The sequence below is a fragment of the Bos indicus genome, chromosome X (assembly GCF_029378745.1).
Source record: "Bos indicus isolate NIAB-ARS_2022 breed Sahiwal x Tharparkar chromosome X, NIAB-ARS_B.indTharparkar_mat_pri_1.0, whole genome shotgun sequence".
NCBI lineage: Eukaryota > Metazoa > Chordata > Mammalia > Artiodactyla > Bovidae > Bos > Bos indicus.
In genome coordinates, this window is record NC_091789.1 from 94164763 (window position 1) to 94185091 (window position 20329).

The 20329-nt window shown below is 41.5% G+C and overlaps 1 protein-coding gene across 2 annotated transcripts; it reads right to left on the bottom strand.

Moving 5' to 3' along the window:
• Positions 1–1358: 1358 nt before the first annotated feature.
• AKAP4 (A-kinase anchoring protein 4) lies at positions 1359–19956 on the bottom strand. Of its 2 annotated transcripts, none has more exons than XM_070785439.1 (6): positions 19797–19956; positions 18034–18129; positions 5961–6011; positions 5634–5735; positions 1953–4094; positions 1359–1723 (listed from the first exon to the last, which is right to left on the bottom strand). In XM_070785439.1, the coding sequence occupies exons 1-6, from the start codon at positions 19830–19832 to the stop codon at positions 1568–1570; spliced, it is 2583 nt and encodes an 860-aa protein (XP_070641540.1). In that variant the 5' UTR covers positions 19833–19956; the 3' UTR covers positions 1359–1567. The 2 variants fall into 2 exon arrangements, with proteins under 2 accessions (XP_070641540.1, XP_019812053.2); XM_019956494.2 differs by lacking the exon at positions 19797–19956 and adding an exon at positions 19021–19172.
• Between the last annotated feature and the right edge of the window lie 373 nt (positions 19957–20329).

The window sequence follows — 20329 nt, forward strand, 5'->3', positions numbered from 1 at the left end:
GTTTGGGAAAGGTCAAAAGGAGATGCCACATGTCCTACCGACCTCCCAGAATTCTTGCTGGCATCCATCTTAGCTGAGCAATGCATGTGCTATCAGGAAGGACCCTGAGTCAGAATGATTTGTCAGAGACAACCCAGAAACTAATCCCATCACCATAAAACTGGAGACTGTGAGCCATGTGGCAGAGCAGTCTTCCTAGTTTCCCTTACCCTTCTGCTCTCTCCTCAGGCAATCCTTCTCAACAGTCTCTTGCTTCGTCAGGAAAAAAAAAAAAATCTTTTTACAGAGCATCATCACATCTATTCCTGTAGTTTAATCTTTAAACAGGGAAGGTAACTTTGTCTACGTTTTGTGTGTGTGTGTGTGTGTGTGTGTTAGTCTCTCAGTCGTGTCCGACTCTTTGCAACCCTATGGACTATAGCCTGTCAGGCTCCTCTGTCCATGGGATTCTCCAGGCAAGAATACTGGAGTGGGTTGCCATCTCCTTCTCCAGGGGATCTTCCCGGCCCAGGGATTGAACCCCAGTCTTCTGTACTACAGGTAGATTCTTTTAGTGTCTGAGCCATCTGGGAAGCCCTGTCTACATTTTTACAGGTAAATAAAAAGACTCAGAGTCTACCTAGATGATTCTAAGGCCATGAAACTAAGTAAGAGTCCAAAGCTTTAACTTTTGAGTCCAGAATGATGCAAACTAGCCAACAGAGGACCACAGGGCTGGAAACACTGTCTTGATCTGATTTGTAATGAATTATAGCATTGTGATGGACTTCTGAGAAGTATACAAGAAATCTAGGAATTTAGTGCTAGTCTCAAAGGAGATATTGAGATTCACATAGGGTGGCTGTGAAGAATTTATCATTCTATAGCTTTGTTCTCTGCAAATTTTTTTCAAACTGCTGGAAAACAAGGAAATCTCATCAGTTGAAGGAAATGACTTATAAGGAAGCTTTGTGTGTGGGGAAGGATTGGATCCTGATGTAGTTCTGGGTGGTATTTAGCCATGTGTAGTGGACCCTGGGAGTGTATGTGTGTGCGTGAGTAATATGCTTTCTGAAGTTTGTTTTTCATCTAGGCTCCTATCTTCAAACTCTTAAGTGACCAAGAAATCTGCATTCTTGGGATTATAAGGGGGATTATCAAGTTATGTGCATAATTCAGGAAGAACAATAACTTGTGGACTGAGATTTGGATAAGCCAAATGACTTAGGAACTTGGACATGGGTTATACCCCTGTGTCTTGGTTGCTTAGAAAATAAACCAGGGTGAGATATGGATACAAGTCCAACACTGTTATCACCATTCCTTGAAACTGGACCCAATTGCCTTAGATATATCTGACAAAGAAAACACTGGCACCATTTTTCATTTTAATTTTTTTTATTCATTTTCTTTCCCAGCTTGTTGGGACACCCTGTATTTGCACAGTCCAACTGCTGATGTATTGGGAAATACAATCATGTAGAGTGCAGTTCACTGGCTTGATGGTAGGGGGTGTTCCAGCTGGGATGGAATGCTGCTGGGGGCGGGAAGTAAACGGAGAGGGAGAGGAGGCAAAGGAGTTGTTGGCTCACAGGTTAGCGAGCAGCCAGTCTAGCAGTTGTTTTCTAGCCATGTTTCCCACGGCTTCATCCAGTTGTCGTTCCTTGGCAAACTTCATGACCTCTTGAAGAAGATCTCCTACGCTGTACCCCTTCTCTGCTGCCTTAGCCGAAACTTCAGGAAGCTGCGCGAGAGCAGAGATAGCTTGAATCATGTGATGCTTTTAAAGCCAGGACCCAGAGGGAGAAAGTCACCTACACCCCACCCATCTTTCTGCCTATGATTCTTGGATTAAAGGCTGAAAAGATAGACTGAAAAAAAGAATGGACTGCTCTGAGTACAATACTACCTCCCTGCCCCTACCCACTCCAGCCCCCTTTCTTCTTGTTCCTTGTCGTGTCGCTATCGCTTACCTTCTCCAGTTGTCCATCATCGTCTCCCATGAAGTAGAGCATGGGTACATTAAATTGTGAGGCTGCAATCCACTGCAGGACAGCTTGGAGCTGCTTTTGCAAGCTGCTTGTTGAGCACTGATTATTGACAATGACTTCAGGCCCATGAGAGTCTTGGTAGCTCTGAGACATCCCAGCTTCATAACTAGATCTGGGGCCACTGGTCTGGTAAAAATTAGAGTTGTTGGATGAGGATGCTTGTTCTTCCAAATCAGTGAGGGCTGCCTCGTTGTTGCTATACTTAGCCATGATAAGGCACAGCTTCATCACAGATTCTACCAGCTGATCTATAAATTGTCGGTTCACTTGCTTCATCCCACCGACAAAGTCAACTTCTCGATTGTCCTGGCCTTGTTCTTCCTCTCTGTCAGACTTCTTGAATATGGAGGTTGATTTGTTTGTCCTGATCTCGGAATGTTTGTTCTCACCTTCACAAAGATCTTCACAGTTGAAGGGGCTCTCATTAAGCAGTTTTTGAATAAGTGATAGAACCATGTTTGACATATCCAGCTTCTGGGAATCCAGATGTTGATTGTCCTTCATAGAGGTGGATGGTCCAGGTGCTCCACGAGTTTCTAGATGTTTCATTGAAAGTGCCTTGGCACTTTGGCTACCTCCGCACTTTTCATATTGGGCACTCTGGGTCATATAGCTCGTGGTACCAGGTGGACAGTCATCTTCACATGCCTCTTTGCCCTTGGCCTGCTGGGTCAGATGGTACTGGATCAGCATAAGGGCAGAGACAATCAAGTCCTTTGCCAGTGAATCTGTGGAAGGGCTGATCTTCTCTCTCTTTTCCTCCTTATGGGGACAGGTTTTGCTAGGCATCTTGCCTTGATTACACTGCTTTTGGTTCCACATAGTCAGGCTCTCCTTGAGGATATGTTCACTGACTTTCTCAGCACTGGTCAAAGACTTGCATTCCTCTTGTTTCACCTTGCACTTGTCCTTTCCTTTCATCTCAGCCTTCACAGATGAAAATTCAAGACTTTGGTTTTTGCACTTGGCATCATGGGACCCGGCTTTCAAGGATGTATATGACAAACACTGAGATTTAGTTTCCTTTTTTTCACCAAGAAGAGCGCTGACCAAACGTTTCAGCATAGCCTCCATGATATCAGCAGCATTTTGTTTCCCATGATTGAACAGATTCCTCTTGACAGCTGAGACAAAGTCTGAGTCAGTCATCAGGACCCCAGTGATGTTATGTAGGTTCTTCATGCAGGAATCAATCAAATCTGACACAATTTCTTTGGTATGTTTCAATAGCACCCTCTTCAGGACTACACAAGCTGGAATTGGTTTCCCAGAGCTATGAACTTTCAAGGTCTTCATAACAGAAACCATCATATCGGATGCCACTTGATTGGCATAAACCATGAGTCCTTTGCTGATGGAATCTGCAAAGTCTTTGCTGTCTCTTTGGCACATTTGTTTGTCTCCGCCTTTGTTCTTGTTGGATAATTCACTATACAGAAAGGTTTTTCGACCACCATCCCTACACTCCTCCCCAGTGCCCCGCATTTCTGCAGAGGTCACTTCTACAGCATCATGGGCCATTTCAGAAGCGATCTTGCTCACAGCACTGCGAGGGCTGTTTTTCCCTTTGTCCCCACTGGGTGGATAGATCGAATGATGAAGACATTTGCTCCCATTTTCTAATTTCTCCTTGATTTCCTTACGGGCCATCTGGATTACCAGAGAAGATAATCGATTGACATAGAAGGAGAGATCATCCATAGAACATTCTCCATCAGGGGAGATAACTGCCCTCTGATTACTAGGAGATTTGCCTGGAGGAGTAGAAGGACTCTGGTTATTGTTGGTGTTTTTGGCTGCTGTCATTTCCAGACGTAGGCTCTGAGGTTCGTTGTTCACACAATCCATGTTCAGGTGATTGGCATAGATGCTGTAGCAGTTCCCAGAAGACAATTTTTGACAGTTTCCCTCTGTCTCTCCTACTTTATGTTTACAACTGGAGGCTGAAGGGCTCAGTGCATGTTGGAAACCTAGGGCATACTTTTGAAGATCATTCAGAAGCCAGTTGAAGACACTTAAAGGATCAGAAGGAGCTTGTTTGAAAAGGCACACTGACCCCTCCGTCTAAAAAAAGAACAACGCCCATCCATAAGAGTTTGGATAGGTACTTCTTTACCCTATTTAGAAAATATATCTCTGAAGTTTCACAGATTAAGGATTTGGCCTTTAGAATTTTCATGGGCACATATCATACAATTATATACATTAATACACATTCAAGCACAAGTGGCAGTGACAAAAGCTTAGTGTATATACATTTGTACATTTAACTACATATAAGTGTTATCAATATATTTGTCAATTTCATTTGAGTATGTGAATTTATAACAATATATGTCAAAAATGTGTCAGTGTCTCTGTTGTGTGTGTATATGCACATTAATATATCAACTCATGAGTGTGAATGTGTCAGTCAATATTGTGTGTGAAAATGTGCCTGTGTGTATGTGTGCACATGTGTGTCAGTGCACATGTGTGATGTCACTGTGTGTAAGCATGTGTCATAAGGTACTGACATCATACTCATTGTATTATGTCATCTGTATAGGCCAGCATGTGCATGGTAGTATGAATATTCAGTACATATATGTGAATGTAAAAATATGCATGTATATCAGTGTGTCTCTTAATATGCTTGTCACTGCCACATGTAGCTTAAGTTACAATCAAGGAGACCTACACTGTGTGTTATAAATATGGGCTCCTCTTCTAAAAACAAACACCAGGTGTATCCTTTCTATTAAGACCCCAGAGTGAAGTTGGCCACCCCTAACTGAACCCAAAACCCTTTGGAAAATATTTTATAACTGGTTTTCCCTGCCTTCGAGTCTACTTTCATCATAATACATGTAAAAAATGCTTCAAAGGCATCTGTGGTCAGAAATGATGTTTCTGATCATAATATGAGCCTAGGAACACAGAACAAGGAATATTTAAGTCTTTTGCACTGAAACCAGATATCTTGTTCCAATTATCAGCTACTCTAGGCTTCTAGGACTGTGAGAATTATCATGTGTGCTAATGCCTACCCCAAACCAGCTTACCAGGTGTAATTTGGAATATTTACACAAAAACAAAAAAATTCCATATGTGATAGTGGTGTGCAAATGTAATTGATTCAAACGTTATGATACCCACTAGCCTAGGTAATCTCTTAGACAACAGGGTGGAGACCAGGCAACTACAGTGTTTGATTGTTGTGGATTCTCTCTTCTCCATATCTTCTCTATTGTTTTGGACACTGGGCAATGTGAGACACACAAGTCCATTACAAACCAGCAAAGAACATTGCAAACGATCTTGCTTATAAGCCCGTGTCTTTGTTAAGAAAAGCACAGCAAGATTCTATTTGCAGGAGCTACTTGAAATCAAGAAAGGGCATTCTGAGCCTCTGTGATTAGTGTCATTGTGAGATACTGTGAACTTACTGGGGGCATTGAACTTACCATGACTCTGAACTTAGGCATGTGTTCTCTAGAATGCCATAGTATTAAAATTTTGAGTCTATTTGACAATAGTTCTCTTACTATCTCTGAACCAGAGCCCTCAGATTCAGCACTGAGCTCTGGGAATGAGAAAGGCTGACTCAGGGGCTGTCTATACCTTAGACTGGTCTTGCTTCTCAGTATCCTTGATCACAATAATTTCTTTTTCTTCTAGATTCTCCAGGTTTAAGTCACCTTCTGAACTACAACCAGCAGCATCCTGTGGAATTAAGAGATAAGATTCTTGTGAAAAGTTGCTTTTTTGAGATTTTTTCAATCTGCCCCCCTAGGCTACTACTTCAAACCAAGAATGATGGCTTCCCACCTGAGTCCCCTCCACCTTTCCCCCCTCTGCCACAACCTTTCCCTTCTCATGCTGTCACTGATAACCCTTCTTGGCAGCTTCCCGCCCATTCCAACTCTGAGGGGAGGAGAGGGTACCCACCTTAGAATCTTTATCTTCCATGCTCAGGGTAGACACATCGACAAAGCATATCTGCATCAAATTAGGAGGGTTAATTCAGAAAAATTCCAGAGAAAAGGCATTAATTTTCCTGGAAGATGATAGTAGCACCTACCTTATCAGTTCTTGTGAGAATTGATTGAGATAGTGTGTGTAAAGCTTTTAGGAGAGTGCCTGGATATAGTTAAGTATGCAATAAACAACAGACAAATAATTTTTATTAGGCAGATAGAATCTTAATGTTACTACATTTCCTAAGTGAGAATACTTGTGAAAGAGAAAGAGTTCAAAATACAGCACCCACATTTACTGAGAAAACCAAAAAGAGAGATGATTTGCCCAACTGACATAAACTCAAAGGTATAACTTGTATTATAACTGGCTCCCAGTTTGGAGCACTTTCTACTGTTGCCAAAATGTGGTGTTTTTACTATTGATAACATAGATTTTAGGTGGCCCATGGATAAAAATTTTTGTGTTTAATAGGTAATTTTTAATTGTTATTCATTAGGAAAATACACACTAGAATATCAAATCTATCATATTATGGATAACAGTGTTTAGAGTGATGGTAGTTTTTAAATGTAAGTCATTTTTTAAAACATTGTAGAGGAGGCGGTCCTAAGATGGTGGAGGAATATAGGACGGAGAGACCACTTTCTCCCCGACAAATTCATTGAAAGACCATTTGAACGCTGAGCAAATTCCACAAAACCACCTCTGAACGCTGGCAGAGGACACCAGGCACCCAGAAAGGCAGCCCATTGTCTTCGAAAGGAGAACAAAGGACTGAGCGAATACTAGAGGAGAGCTAGCCGGCTCTGGACTGGCCCATCCCCGACTGGAGGCAGGGAGACAGGTGGGCAGCAGCCAGAGCTGGAAAGGGGCAAACTCGGCCCTAAAGATGGCACCCTCTACCAAACTGCAAGCAGGCTTCCAGTATCCAAGACTTTCTGGGATTCTGGATGGTTAACATCCGCCAGGAGGATTGTAGCCAGAGATCAGCTCCCCAGAAGACACACACAGCACACCTGAGAGGGCGTGCCCACTGCCACCCAGGAAATCCAGCTGCTGGGATCAGGGAGGCGATAAGACACACTGCACCTGGGGAGAGCGCGCTCGCCAAGCACCTGGTTGCCTGAGCTACTCAGACTTGGGAAGGGAACAAAACGCAGGCCCAACCAAGTCTGCGCCTTTGTGGAGTACCCAAGAAACTGAACCTGAGCAACTAAGACCTGGGAAGTGCACACAACCAGGGCCTGCTTCAGACAGTTCCACTGCAGAGCAACCTAAAGCCTTAGCAGTGTAGACTGGAAAAGCACATACGCTGTGAGCAGGCACAAACCCAGTGTGGCTGAGACACTGTGAGCACTCCCCACACACGCCAGTGATATTTGTTTGCAGTGTTCCTCCCTCCCCACAGCACAACTGAACAAGTGAGCCTAAATAAGTGACCACCTTCACCCCCTTGTGTCAGGGCAGAAATTAGACACTAAAGAGACCTGCAAATAGAAGAAGCCAAAATAAACAGAGGGAATCATCTTGGAAGTGACAGGTGCAACAGATTAAAACCCTGTAGTTAGCACTGACTACATAGGAAGGGGCCTATAGACCTTGAGAAGTATAAGCTGGAACAAGGAACTATCTGAAACTGAACTGACACCACACTGCCCACAACAGCTCCAGAGAAATTTTTAGATATATTTTTACTATTATCATTTTTTAATTAAAAGTTTTTTTTAAATTTTAAGTCCTCTATTACTGCTTTAATTTTCATTTTTATAATCTACTATTACCTTGCAAAAGAGAAAAAAAGACCCTATTTTTAAAGCAAACTTCAATATATTTTTTATAATTTTTGTGATACTGTCTTGTTTTTTTAATATTGTACTTTTGAGAGTATAACCTCTACTTTAAATTTTTAATCTTTGCTTTGTGGTATTTGTTATCAAATTTGAACCTTTAAGAATCCAATCTTGAGTACCCGTTTTTACTTAGGAGTGTGATTACTGGCTTGATTGCTCTCTTCCCCTTTTGACTCTCCTTTTTCTCCCCCAGGTTACTTCTATCTCTTCCCTCCCTCTTCTCTTCTCTACCCAACCTTGTGAATCTCTGTGGGTGTTCCAGGCTGTGGAGAACACTTAGGGAACTGATTACTACCTAGATCTCTCTCCTTTTGATTCCCCCTTTTCTCCTCCTAGTCACCTCTATCTCCTTCCTCCCTCTTCCCTTCTCTATGTAACTCCATGAACCTCTCAGAGGGTTCCAGATTGTGGAGAGCACATAGGGAATTGATTACTGGCTAGATTGTTCTCTCCCCTTTTGATTCCCCCTCTTCTCCTCCTGGTCACCTCTATCTGCCTCCTCCCTCTTCTCTTCTCCATGTAACTCTGTGAACCTCTCTGGATGTCCCTCACTGTGGAGAATCTTTTCACCATTAACCTAGATGTTTTATCATAGGTGCTGTATGGATGGAGAAGTCTTGAGGCTACTGTAAGAACAAGACTGAAAACCAGAGGCATGAGGCTTAAACCCCAAACCTGAAAACACCAGAGAACTCCCGACTCCAGGGAACATTAATCAATAAGAGATCATCCAAAAGCCTCCATACCTACACTGAAACCAAGAACCACCCAAGAGCCAACAAGTTCCAGAGCAAGACATGCCATGCAAATTCTCTAGCAACACAGGAACATAGCCCTGAGCTTTGGTATACAGGCTGCCCAAAGTCACACCAAATCCACAGACATCTCAAAACTCACTACTGGACACTTTATTGCACTCCAGAGAGAAGAAATCCAGCTCCACCCACCAGAACACCGATGCAAGCTTCCCTAACCAGGAAACCTTGACAAGCCTCTGTTCCAACCCCACCCTCAGGGAGGAACCTCAAAAATAAAGGGAAACCACAAACTGCCAGAATACAGAAAGGCCACCCCCAAACACAGCAATCTAAACAAGATGAAAAGGCAGAGAAATACTCAGCAGGTAAAGGAACGGGATAAATGCCCACCAAACCAAACAAAAGAGGATGAGATAGGGAGTCTACCTGAAAAAGAATTCAGAATAATAGTAAAAATGATCCAAAATCTTGAAAACAAAATGGAGTTACAGATAAATAGCCCAGAGACAAGGATTGAAAAGATGCAAGAAAGGTTTAACAAGGACCTAGAAGAAATAAAAAAGAGTCAATCAATAATGAATAATGCAATAAATGAGATCAAAAACACTCTGGAGGGAACCAACAATAGAATAACGAAGGCAGAAGACAGGATAAATGAGGTAGAAGATAGAATGGTAGAAATAAATGAAGCAGAGAGGAAAAAAGAAAAAAGAATTAAAAGAAATGAGGACAACCTCAGGGACCTCTGGGACAATGTGAAATGCCCCAACATTCGAATCATAAGAGTCCCAGAAGAAGAAGACAAAAAGAAAGGCCATGAGAAAATACTTGAGGAGATAATAGTTGAAAACTTCCCTAAAATGAGGAAGGAAATAGTCACCCAAGTCCAAGAAACCCAGAGAGTCACAAACAGGATAAACCCAAAGTGAAACACCCCAAGACACATACTAATCAAATTAACAAAGATCAAGCACAAAGAACAAATATTAGAAGCAGCAAGGGAAAAATAACAAATAACACACAAGGGGATTCCCATAAAGATAACAGCTGATCTTTCAATAGAAACTCTTCAGGCCAGAAGGGAATGGCAGGACATACTTAAAGTGATGAAAGAGAAAAACCTGCAACCCAAATTACTGTACCTAGAAAGGATCTCATTCAAATATGAAGGAGAAATCAAAAGCTTTACAGACAAGCAAAAGCTGAGAGAATTTAGCATCACCGAACCAGCTAAAGGATCTTCTCTAGACAGGAAACACAGAAAGGGTGTATAAACTCATACCCAAAACAACAAAGTAAATGGCAACAGGATCATACTTATCAATAATTACCTTAAATGTAAATGGGTTGAATGGCCCAACCAAAAGACAAAGACTGGCTGACTGGATAAAAAAACAAGACCCCTATATATGCTGTCTAAAAGAGACCCACCTCGAAACAAGGGACACATACAGACTGAAAGTGAAGGGCTGGAAGAAGATATGTGATACAAATGGAGACCAAAAAAAAAAAAAAAAAAAAATGCAGGAGTAGCAATACTCATATTAGATAAAATAGGCTTTAAAACAAAGGCTGTGTAAAGGGACAAAGAAGAACACTACATAATAATCAAAGGATCAATCCAAGAAGAAGATATAACAATTATAAATATATATGCACCCAACATAGGAGCACCACAATATGTAAGGCAAATGCTAACAAGTATGAAAGGGGAATTTAACAATAACACAGTAATAGTGGGAGACTTTAATACCCCACTCACACCTATGGATATATCAACTAAACAGAAAATTAACAAGGAAACATAAGCCTTAAATGATACAATGGACCAGTTAGACCTGACTGATATCTATAGGACATTTCACCCCAAAACAATGAATTTCACCTTTTTCTCAAGTGCACACAGAACCTTCTCCAGGATAGATCACATCCTGGGACATAAATCTAGCCTTGGTAAATTCAAAAAAACTGAAATCATTCCAAGCATCTTTTCTGACCACAATGCAGCAAGATTAGATGTCAATCACAGGAGAAAAACTATTAAAATTTTCAACATATGGAGGAACAATATGCTGCTGAATAACCAACAAATCACAGAAGAAATCAAAAAAGAAATCAAAATATGCATACAAACAAATGAAAATGAAAACATAACAACCCAAAACCTGTGGGACACTGTAAAAGCAGTGCTAAGGGGAAGGTTCATAGCAATACAGGCATACCTCAAGAAACAAGAGAAAAGTCAAATAAATAACCTAACTCTACACCTCAAGCAACTAGAAAAGGAAGAAATGAAGAACCCCAGGGTTAGTAGAAGGAAAGAAATCTTAAAAATTAGGGCAGAAATAAATGCAAAAGAAACAGAAGAGACCATAGCAAAAATCAACAAAGCCAAAAGCTGGTTCTTTGAGAAGATAAATTAAATTGACAAACCATTAGCCAGACTCATCAAGAAACAAAGGGAGAAAAATCAAATCAATAAAATCAGAAATGAAAATGGAGAGATCACAACAGACAACACAGAAATACAAAGGATCATAAGAGACTACTATCAACAATTATATGCCAATAAAATGGACAACTTGGAAGAAATAGACAAATTCTTAGAAAAGTACAACTTTCCAAAACTGAACCAGGAAGACATAGAAAATCTTAACAGACCCATCACAAGCACGGAAATTGAAACTGTAATCAGAAATCTTCCAGCAAACAAAAGCCCAGGGCCAGACAGCTTCACAGCTGAATTCTACCAAAAATTTAGAGAAGAGCTAACAACTATCCTACTCAAACTCTTCCAGAAATTTTCAGAGGAAGGTAAACTTCCAAACTCATTCTATGAGGCCACCATCACCCTAATACCAAAACCTGACAAAGATGCTACAAAAAAAGAAAACTACAGGCCAATATCACTGATGAACATAGATGCAAAAATCCTTAACAAAATTTTAGCAATCAGAATCCAACAACACATTAAAAAGATCATACATCATGACCAAGTGGGCTTTATCCTAGGGATGCAAGGATTCTTCAATATCCGCAAATCAATCAATGTAATACACCACATTAACAAATTGGAATATAAAAGCCAAATGATTATCTCAATAGATGCAGAGAAAGCCTTTGACAAAATTCAACATCCATTTATGATAAAAAAAAAAAAACTCTCCATAAAGCGGGAATAGAAGGAACATACCTCAACATAATAAAAACTGTATATGACAAACCCACAGCAAACACCATGTTCAATGGTGAAAAATTGAAACCATTTCCCCTGAAGTCAGGAACAAGAAAAGGGTGCCCAATTTCACCACTGCTATCCAACATAGTTTTGGAAGTTTTGGCCACAGCAGTCAGAGCAGAAAAAGAAATAAGGAATCCAAATTGGAAAAGAAGAAGTAAAACTCTCACTGTTTGCAGATGACATGATCCTCTACATAGAAAACCCTAAAGACTCCACCAGAAAATTACTAGAGCTAATCAATGAATATAGTAAAGCTGTAGGATATAAAATCAACACACAGAAATCCCTTGCATTCCTATACGCTAATAATGAGAAAATAGAAAGAGAAATTAAGGAAACAATTCCATTCACCATTGCAACGAAAAGAATAAAATACTTAGGAATATATCTTGGAGAAGGCAATGGCACCCCACTCCAGTACTTTTGCCTGGGAAATTCCATGGATGGAGAAGCCTGGTGGCCTGCAATCCATGGGGTCACTAAGAGTCGGACACAACTGAGCGACTTGACTTTCACTTTTCACTTTCATGCATTGAGGAAGGAAATGGCAACCCACTCCAATGTTCTTGCCTGGAGAATCCCAGGGATGGGTGAGCCTGGTGGGCTGCCATCTATGGGGTCGCACAGGGTTGGCTGCAACTGAAGTGACTTAACAGCAGAAATATATCTACCTAAAGAAACATGGTGATAGTAGCAAGGTCTGATGCTGTAAACAGCAATATTGCATAGGAACCTGGAATGTCAGGTCCATGAATCAAGGCAAATTGGAAGTGGTCAAACAAGTGATGGCAAGAGTGAACGTCGACATTCTAGGAATCAGTGAACTAAAATGGACGGGAATGGGTGAATTTAACTCCGATGACCATTATATCTACTACTGTGGGCAGGAATCCCTCAGAAGAAATGGAGTAGCCATCATGGTCAACAAAAGAGTTTGAAATGCAGTACTTGGATGCAATCTCAAAAAGGACAGAATGATCTCTGTTCGTTACCAGGGCAAACCATTCAATATCACAATAATCCAAGTCTATGCCCCAACCAGTAACGCTGAACAAGCTGGAGTTGAATGGTTCTGTGAAGACCTATAAGACCTTTTAGAACGAACACCCAAAAAAGATGTGCTTTTCATTATAGGGGACTGGAATGCAAAAGTAGGAAGTCAAGGAACACCTGGAGTAACAGGCAAATTTGGCCTTGGAATATGGAATGAAGCAGGGCAAAGACTAATAGAGTTTTGCCAAGAAAATGCACTGGTCATAGCAAACACCCTCTTTCAACAAGATAAGAGAAGACTCTACACATGGACATCACCAGATGGTCAACACCGAAATCAGATTGATTATATTCTTTGCGGCCAAAGATGGAGAAGCTCTATACAGTCAGCAAAAACAAGACCAGGAGCTGACTGTGGCTCAGATCATGACCTCCTTATAGCCAAATTCAGACAGAAATTGAAGAAAGTAGGGAAAACCACTAGACCATTCAAGTATGACCTAAATCAAATCCCTTATGATTTTATAGTGGAAGTGAAAATTGATTTAAGGGACTAGATCTGATAGATAGATTGCCTGATGAACTATGGACTGAGGATCGTGACATTGTACAGGAGACAGGGATTAAGACCATCCCCATGGAAAAGAAATGCAAAAAAGAAAAATGGTTGTCTGGGGAGGCCTTACAAATAGCTGTGAAAAGAAGAGAAGCGAAAAGCAAAGGAGAAAAGGAAAGATATAAGCATCTGAATGCCGAGTTCCAAAGAATAGCAAGAAGAGATAAGAAAGCCTTCTTCAGTGATCAATGCAAAGAAATAGAGGAAAACAACAGAATGGGAAAGACTAGAGATCTCTTCAAGAAAATTAGAGATACCAAGGGAATATTTCATGCAGAGATGGACTCGATAAAGGACAGAAATGGTATGGACCTAACAGAAGCAGAAGATATTAAGAAGAGGTGGCAAGAATACACAGAAGAACTGTACAAAAAAGATCTTCATGACCCAGATAATCACGATGGTGTGATCACTGACCTAGAGCCAGACATCCTGGAATGTGAAGTCAAGTGGGCCTTAGGAAGCATCACTACAAACAAAGCTAGTGGAGGTGATGGACTTCCAGTAGAGCTATTCCAAATCCTGAAAGATGATGCTGTGAAAGTGCTGCACTCAATATGCCAGCAAATTTGGAAAACTCAGCAGTGGCTGCAGGACTGGAAAAGGTCAGTTTTCATTCCAATCCCAAAGAATGGCAATGCCAAAGAATGCTCAAACTACCGCACAATTGCACTCATCTCACATGCTAGTAAAGTGATGCTCAAAATTCTCCAAGCCAGGCTTCAGCAATACGTGAACCATGAACTTCCAGATGTTCAAGCTGGTTTTAGAAAAGGCAGAGGAACCAGAGATCAAATTGCCAACATCGGCTGGATCATCGAAAAAGCAAGAGAGTTCCAGAAAAACATCTATTTCTACTTTATTGACTAGGCCAAAGCCTTTGACTGTGTGGATTACAATAAACTGTGGAAAATTCTGAAAGAGATGGGAATACCTGACCTGCCTCTTGAGAAATTTGTATGCAGGTCAGGAAGCAACAGTTGGAACTGGACATGGAACAAAAGACTGGTTGCAAATAGGAAAAGGAGTACGTCAAGGCTGTATATTGTCACCCTGCATATTTAACCTATATGCAGAGTACATCATGAGAAACACTGGGCTGGAGGAAGCACAAGCTGGAATCAAGATTGCCGGGAGAAATATCAATAACCTCAGATATGCAGATAACACCACCCTTATGGCAGAAAGTGAAGAGGAACTAAAAAGCCTCTTGATGAAAGTGAAAGAGGAGAGTGAAAAAGTTGGCTTAAAGCTCAACATTCAGAAAACAAAGATCATGGCATCTGGTCCCATCACTTGATGGGAAATAGATGGGGAAACAGTGCAAACAGTGTCAGACTTTATTTTTCTGGGCTCCAAAATCACTGCAGATGGTGACTTGCAGCCATGAAATTAAAAGACACTTACTCCTTGGAAGGAAAGTTATGACCAACCTAGATAGCATATTGAAAAGCAGAGACATTACTTTTCCAACAAAGTTCCGTCTAGTCAAGGCTATGGTTTTTCCTGTGGTCATGTATGGATGTGAGAGTTGGACTGTGAAGAAAGCTGAGCCCCAAAGAATTGATGCTTTTGAACTGTGGTGTTGGAGAAGACTTGAGAGTCCCTTGGACTGCAAGGAGATCCAACCAGTCCATTCTGAAGTAGATCAGCCCTGGGATTTCTTTGGAAGGAATGATGCTAAAGCTGAAACTCCAGTACTTTGGCCACCTCATGCGAAGAGTTGACTCATTGGAAAAGACTCTGATGCTGGGAGGGATTGGGGGCAGGAGGAGAAGGGGACGACAGAGGATGAGATGGCTGGATGGCATCACTGACTCGATGGACGTGAGTCTGAGTGAACTCTGGGAGTTGGTGATGGACAGGGAGGCCTGGTGTGCTGTGATTTATGGGGTCGCAAAGAATCAGATACGACTGAGTGACTGAACTGAACTGAAAGACACAAAAGACCTATATATAGAAAACTATCAAACACTGATGAAAAAAATCAAAGAGGACACTAATAAATGCAGAAATATACCATGTTCATGGATTGGAAGAATCAGTATAGTGAAAAAGAGTATAGTAACCAAAGCAATGTATAGATTCAATGCCATTCCTGTCAAGCTACCAACGGTATTTTTCACAGAGCTAGAACAAATAATTTCACAATTTGTATGGAAATACAAAAAACCTCGTATAGCCAAAGCAATCTTGAGAAAGAAGAATGGAACTGGAGGAATCGACCTGCCTGACTTCAGGCTCTACTACAAAACCACAGTCATCAAGACAGTATGGTACTGGCACAAAGACACAAATATAGATTAATGGAACAAAATAGAAAGCCCAGAGATAAATCCATGCACCTATGGGCACCTTCTCTTTTACAAAGGAGGCAAGAATATACAGTGGAGAAAAGACAATCTCTTTAACAAGTGGTGCTGGGAAAACTGGTCAACCACTTGTAGAATGAAACTAGATCACTTTCTAACACCATACTCAAGAATAAACTCAAAATGGATTAAATATCTAAACGTAAGACCAGAAACTATAAAACTCTTAGGGGAGAACATAGGCAAAACACTCTCCGACATAAATCACAGTAGGATCCTCTATGACCCACCTCCCAGAATAGTGGAAATAAAAGCAAAAATAAATAAATGGGACCTAATTAAAATTAAAAGCTTCTGCAAAGCAAAGGAAACTATAAGGAAGGTGAAAAGACAGCCTTCAGAATGGGAGAAAATAGTAGCAAATGAAGCAACTGACAAATTAATCTCAAAAATATTCAAGCAACTCCTGCAGCTCAATTCCAGGAAAATAAACGACCCAATCAAAAAATGGGCCCAAGAACTGAACAGATATTTCTTCAAAGAAGACATACAAATGGTTAACAAACACATGAAAAGATGCTCAACATCATTCATTATCAGAGAAATGAAAAGATGCTCAACATCACTCATTATCAGAGAAATGCAAATCAAAACCACAATGAGGTACCATTTCACGCCATTCAGAATGGCTGCAATCCAAAAGTCTACACACAATAAATGCTGGAGAGGGTGTGGAGAAAAGGGAACCCTCTTACACTGTTGGTGGGAATGCTAACTAGTACAACCACTATGGAGAACAGTGTGGATATTCCTTAAAAAACTGGAAATAGAACTGCCATGCTGCTGCTGCTGCTAAGTCACTTCAGTTGTGTCCGACTCTGTGTGACCCCATGGACGGCAGCCCATCAGGCTCCCCTGTCCCTGGGATTCTCCAGGAAAGAACACTGGAGTGGGTTGCCATTTCCTTCTCCAATGCATGAAAGTGAAGTCGCTCAGTCGTGTCCGACTCCTAGCGACCCCATGGACTGCAGCCTACCAGGCTCCTCTGTCCATGGGATTTTCCAGGCAAAAGTACTGGAGTGGGGTGCCATTGCCTTCTCCGAGAACTGCCATATGACCCAGCAATCCCACTGCTGCACATACGCACTGAGGAAACCAGAATTGAAAGAGATACGAGTACCCCAATGTTCATCGCAGCACTGTTTACAATAGCCAGGACATGGAGGCAACCTAGATGTCCATCAGCAAAAGAATGGATAAGAAAGCTGTGGTACATATTCACAATGTAATATTACTCAGCCATTAAAAAGAATACATTTGAATCAGTTCTAATGAGGTGGATGAAACTGGAGCCTATTATACAGAGTGAAGTAAGCCAGAAAGAAAAACACCAATAGAGTAGTATACTAATGCATATATATGGAATTTAGAAAGATGGTAATGATAACCCTATACGTGGTACAGTGAAAGAGATACAGATGTATAGAACAGTCTATTGGACTCTGTGGGAGAGGGTGAGGGTGGAATGATCTGAGAGAATACCAATGAAACATGTATATTATCATATGTGAAACAGATCGCCAGTCCAGGTTTGATGCATGAGGTAAGGTGCTCAGGGCTGGTGCACTGGGATGACCTAGAGGGATGGGATGGGGAGGGAGGTGGGAGGGGGGTTCAGGATGGGGGACACACATACCCATGGCTGATTCATGTGACTGTATGGCAAAAACCACTACAATAATGTAATTTAATTAGCCTCCAATTAAAATAAATAAATTAAAAAAAAACATTGTAGAAATACATATTAAATAACAATATGAGTGGTGCTTGAACATGATAAAAAATATGAAGTACTATGTAAATCACTCTTAGTTTTGGAACATAGCATTAAGTATTTTGCCCCCCTGAGGGAGTCCAACTTTGGGGCAACTTACTGGTAGCTAGGCAACATCATTATGACTTCAGAGGTGTGAGGTAGTGAAGGCTGGTAACTAGGCAACCACCACCCCTCACTCCCCTCAGCCTCCCTCCCCGGCCTGCCCCCCCCTCCCAGATCCTTTACATCACTCACCGCCCCCCCCCCAGATCCTTTGCACCCCGTCCTTTAATTGTGACTGTGTTATCCATGACCTCACTGATCCCCCACAGACCTTACTGAGCTTGAATCCTTGGAGAGGTCACTATCCATTAGCCTATCCTGGGCTCCAGGATATCTATACCCAAACACCAATCCTTTCCACTCCTTGGTAGGAGTCATTTTTGTGTCTTACCACTTTCCGGTCCTGATCTTGTTGTCCTCTTGGGCTGTAGAGATCAACCTTGCACACGCCCCTGCGGCTGTGTAACCAGTCAATATCATCAGACATCTGGAAAGAGAAATAAAATAAATCTTAAAGTCTAATACATGATTTTAAGAAACTGAATTGGTAAAGAATCCCTGGAGGGCTTTCTGAAACCCATCTGTGTTTCATATAAGTTTTAGGTTGGGAACTGATAGGGTAAGCCATGGGGGAAGGACACTCTGAAATGTTTGGACCTGAAGATCAAAATCTTTTAGCTCAGTCCATGGTCTTCTTTAATTTAGATTCCCCACACCAACTATTTGAAACCAAGGGAGTATCATATTGACCTGGGAAAATGCCAGTCAGGAAAAATGACAGCCTGGGAAACAAATTTAAAAGGGGGTCTACACACTGTAGGGGAGTCAAGTTCACCTCATTCCCTTTAACTGAATTTTAGCTAAACCTAGTCTAACCCATGCCTTCGGTTAACAGCTATAATACTTACCACATAGGGCCACTGGAGAAGACCAAGGTCAATACTAGTAAAGTGAATAAAGATTTCAACATATAGAACAAGTTTCTGAACATTGAGACCGCTCAGTCTAATAAGTATAACTAAGAGACAAATGTCTGAGGGAAGATCAGACCCTGATCCCATAGGACAAAGTTTAATTTTACTTTTGAAAGAGAGAATAAACTCTGCCAACTTCCTTCAAACCCCTTGACACCTCCCACACTTTTCTCTCCCTCCTTTCCTCCTCTTTCTCTTCCTCCCTTCCACCTTCCCTCCTTTCCTCCCTCTCTCGTCCTTCCTCCCTCCTCCCTGCTCTTTCTCCTTTCCCATCCTCCCTCCCTCCCTCTCTCTCTTTCCCTCTGCCTCTCTCAGTCTCAACATTTTAATAACTATCTTCTGATGGCTAGCCTTCACAGGATACTAAAAAAAACTGTAAAAAATAAAATTTATAAACTCATTACCTTGATAATGAAGTTATTTTAGACTTCGGCTGAAGATGTGCCACCTAGAAGGGAGATGGGCCCCTTGAGATGGAAGTGGGCAGTGCCAAGTTCTTGGGCACGTGCAGCTGGCTGCCACCCCGGTCAGCTGTTGGATGAGACTGAGGGAGCCAGGCTCTTGCCTGCTGCTTTTGACCCTGGTGTGTGACATCAGGGTTTGTTGAATCATAATGCCTGAAACCATAGCAACCCAGCAGAGGCGGGGCAGGCTGGCAAACTCAGTAGCCCTCCATGTCAAAAGCATATCAGTTTATCTACTGTACAACACATCTTTTTCTGTTCTATCCAGAAGAGTACACATATTTCTTTTATATTTTGTCCTACTCACAACTCCTTAAGACTTCCCTTCACATTCACAGATCCTTAAGGCCTCCCTTCTCGTTCAGAATGCCTTAAGATCCCCCTTCTCATTCTTTTTCAGCCTAGACTTCCAGTACCATCTAGTCATATTAGTTACCAGTGTGGTGGGGTCTATTTTTCATATACAGATTGACCACCAGCCTCTCTGAGCATAACAGTATTAATTTTCATAGCTTATTTCCCTTTGGAAATTCAGAGTTATGTGGCAATAAATCTTTGGATGTATGTAGAAATAGAGAAACATTAAAGTCCTTTCTGGGTATCCTGAATAAAAATACGAAAGAAAATTTGAGGCAGCCTCAGCCCCTTCTGTAGTTTCACCTCACCATTAGGACATCCCAGTAGCTAGTCAAAAAGAAGGAAGAAGATGCCCTTACCTTTGTAGTATCAGAATAGGCTATCTTGTAGGACATTGGAATGGCTTTTTCTTTTAAATTTGGATGGTGTGATGACCCTTTCAGTTTGGCTCAAGATGGTGCTGCTTTCCTCAACCCTCCATACCCTCCTAAAGACTTGATTGCCAGTTGGTACCAGAACTTATACTTCATGACATCACTGTTTCCATGGAGAACAGTGACAGCACAGTCAGGGACTTTGTCCTTAGGATTCTAGTGTCTACTTCGTCCAATAAGCTTTAACCTTTCTTCATGAGACATTATTAGCACCCCCCCCACCCACCCAAAGCCAATCCACTTGGGTCAGGGTCAGCCTTTCACATACTCCTCAACCAATCAAAAGACCTGAGCCTCACTTATTATTTTCCATTATGGTCAGTGACAGATTGCTGGCTACAGTGTTTCTTAAAGCAATATCCACCCATTTGAGATGCCTTCAGGTTAGCCCCAGTTTGGAAGCATTAGCCCATAACCAAATCCTCTTATTGTGTCCAAGTCTTATCTTGGTTTTTCCT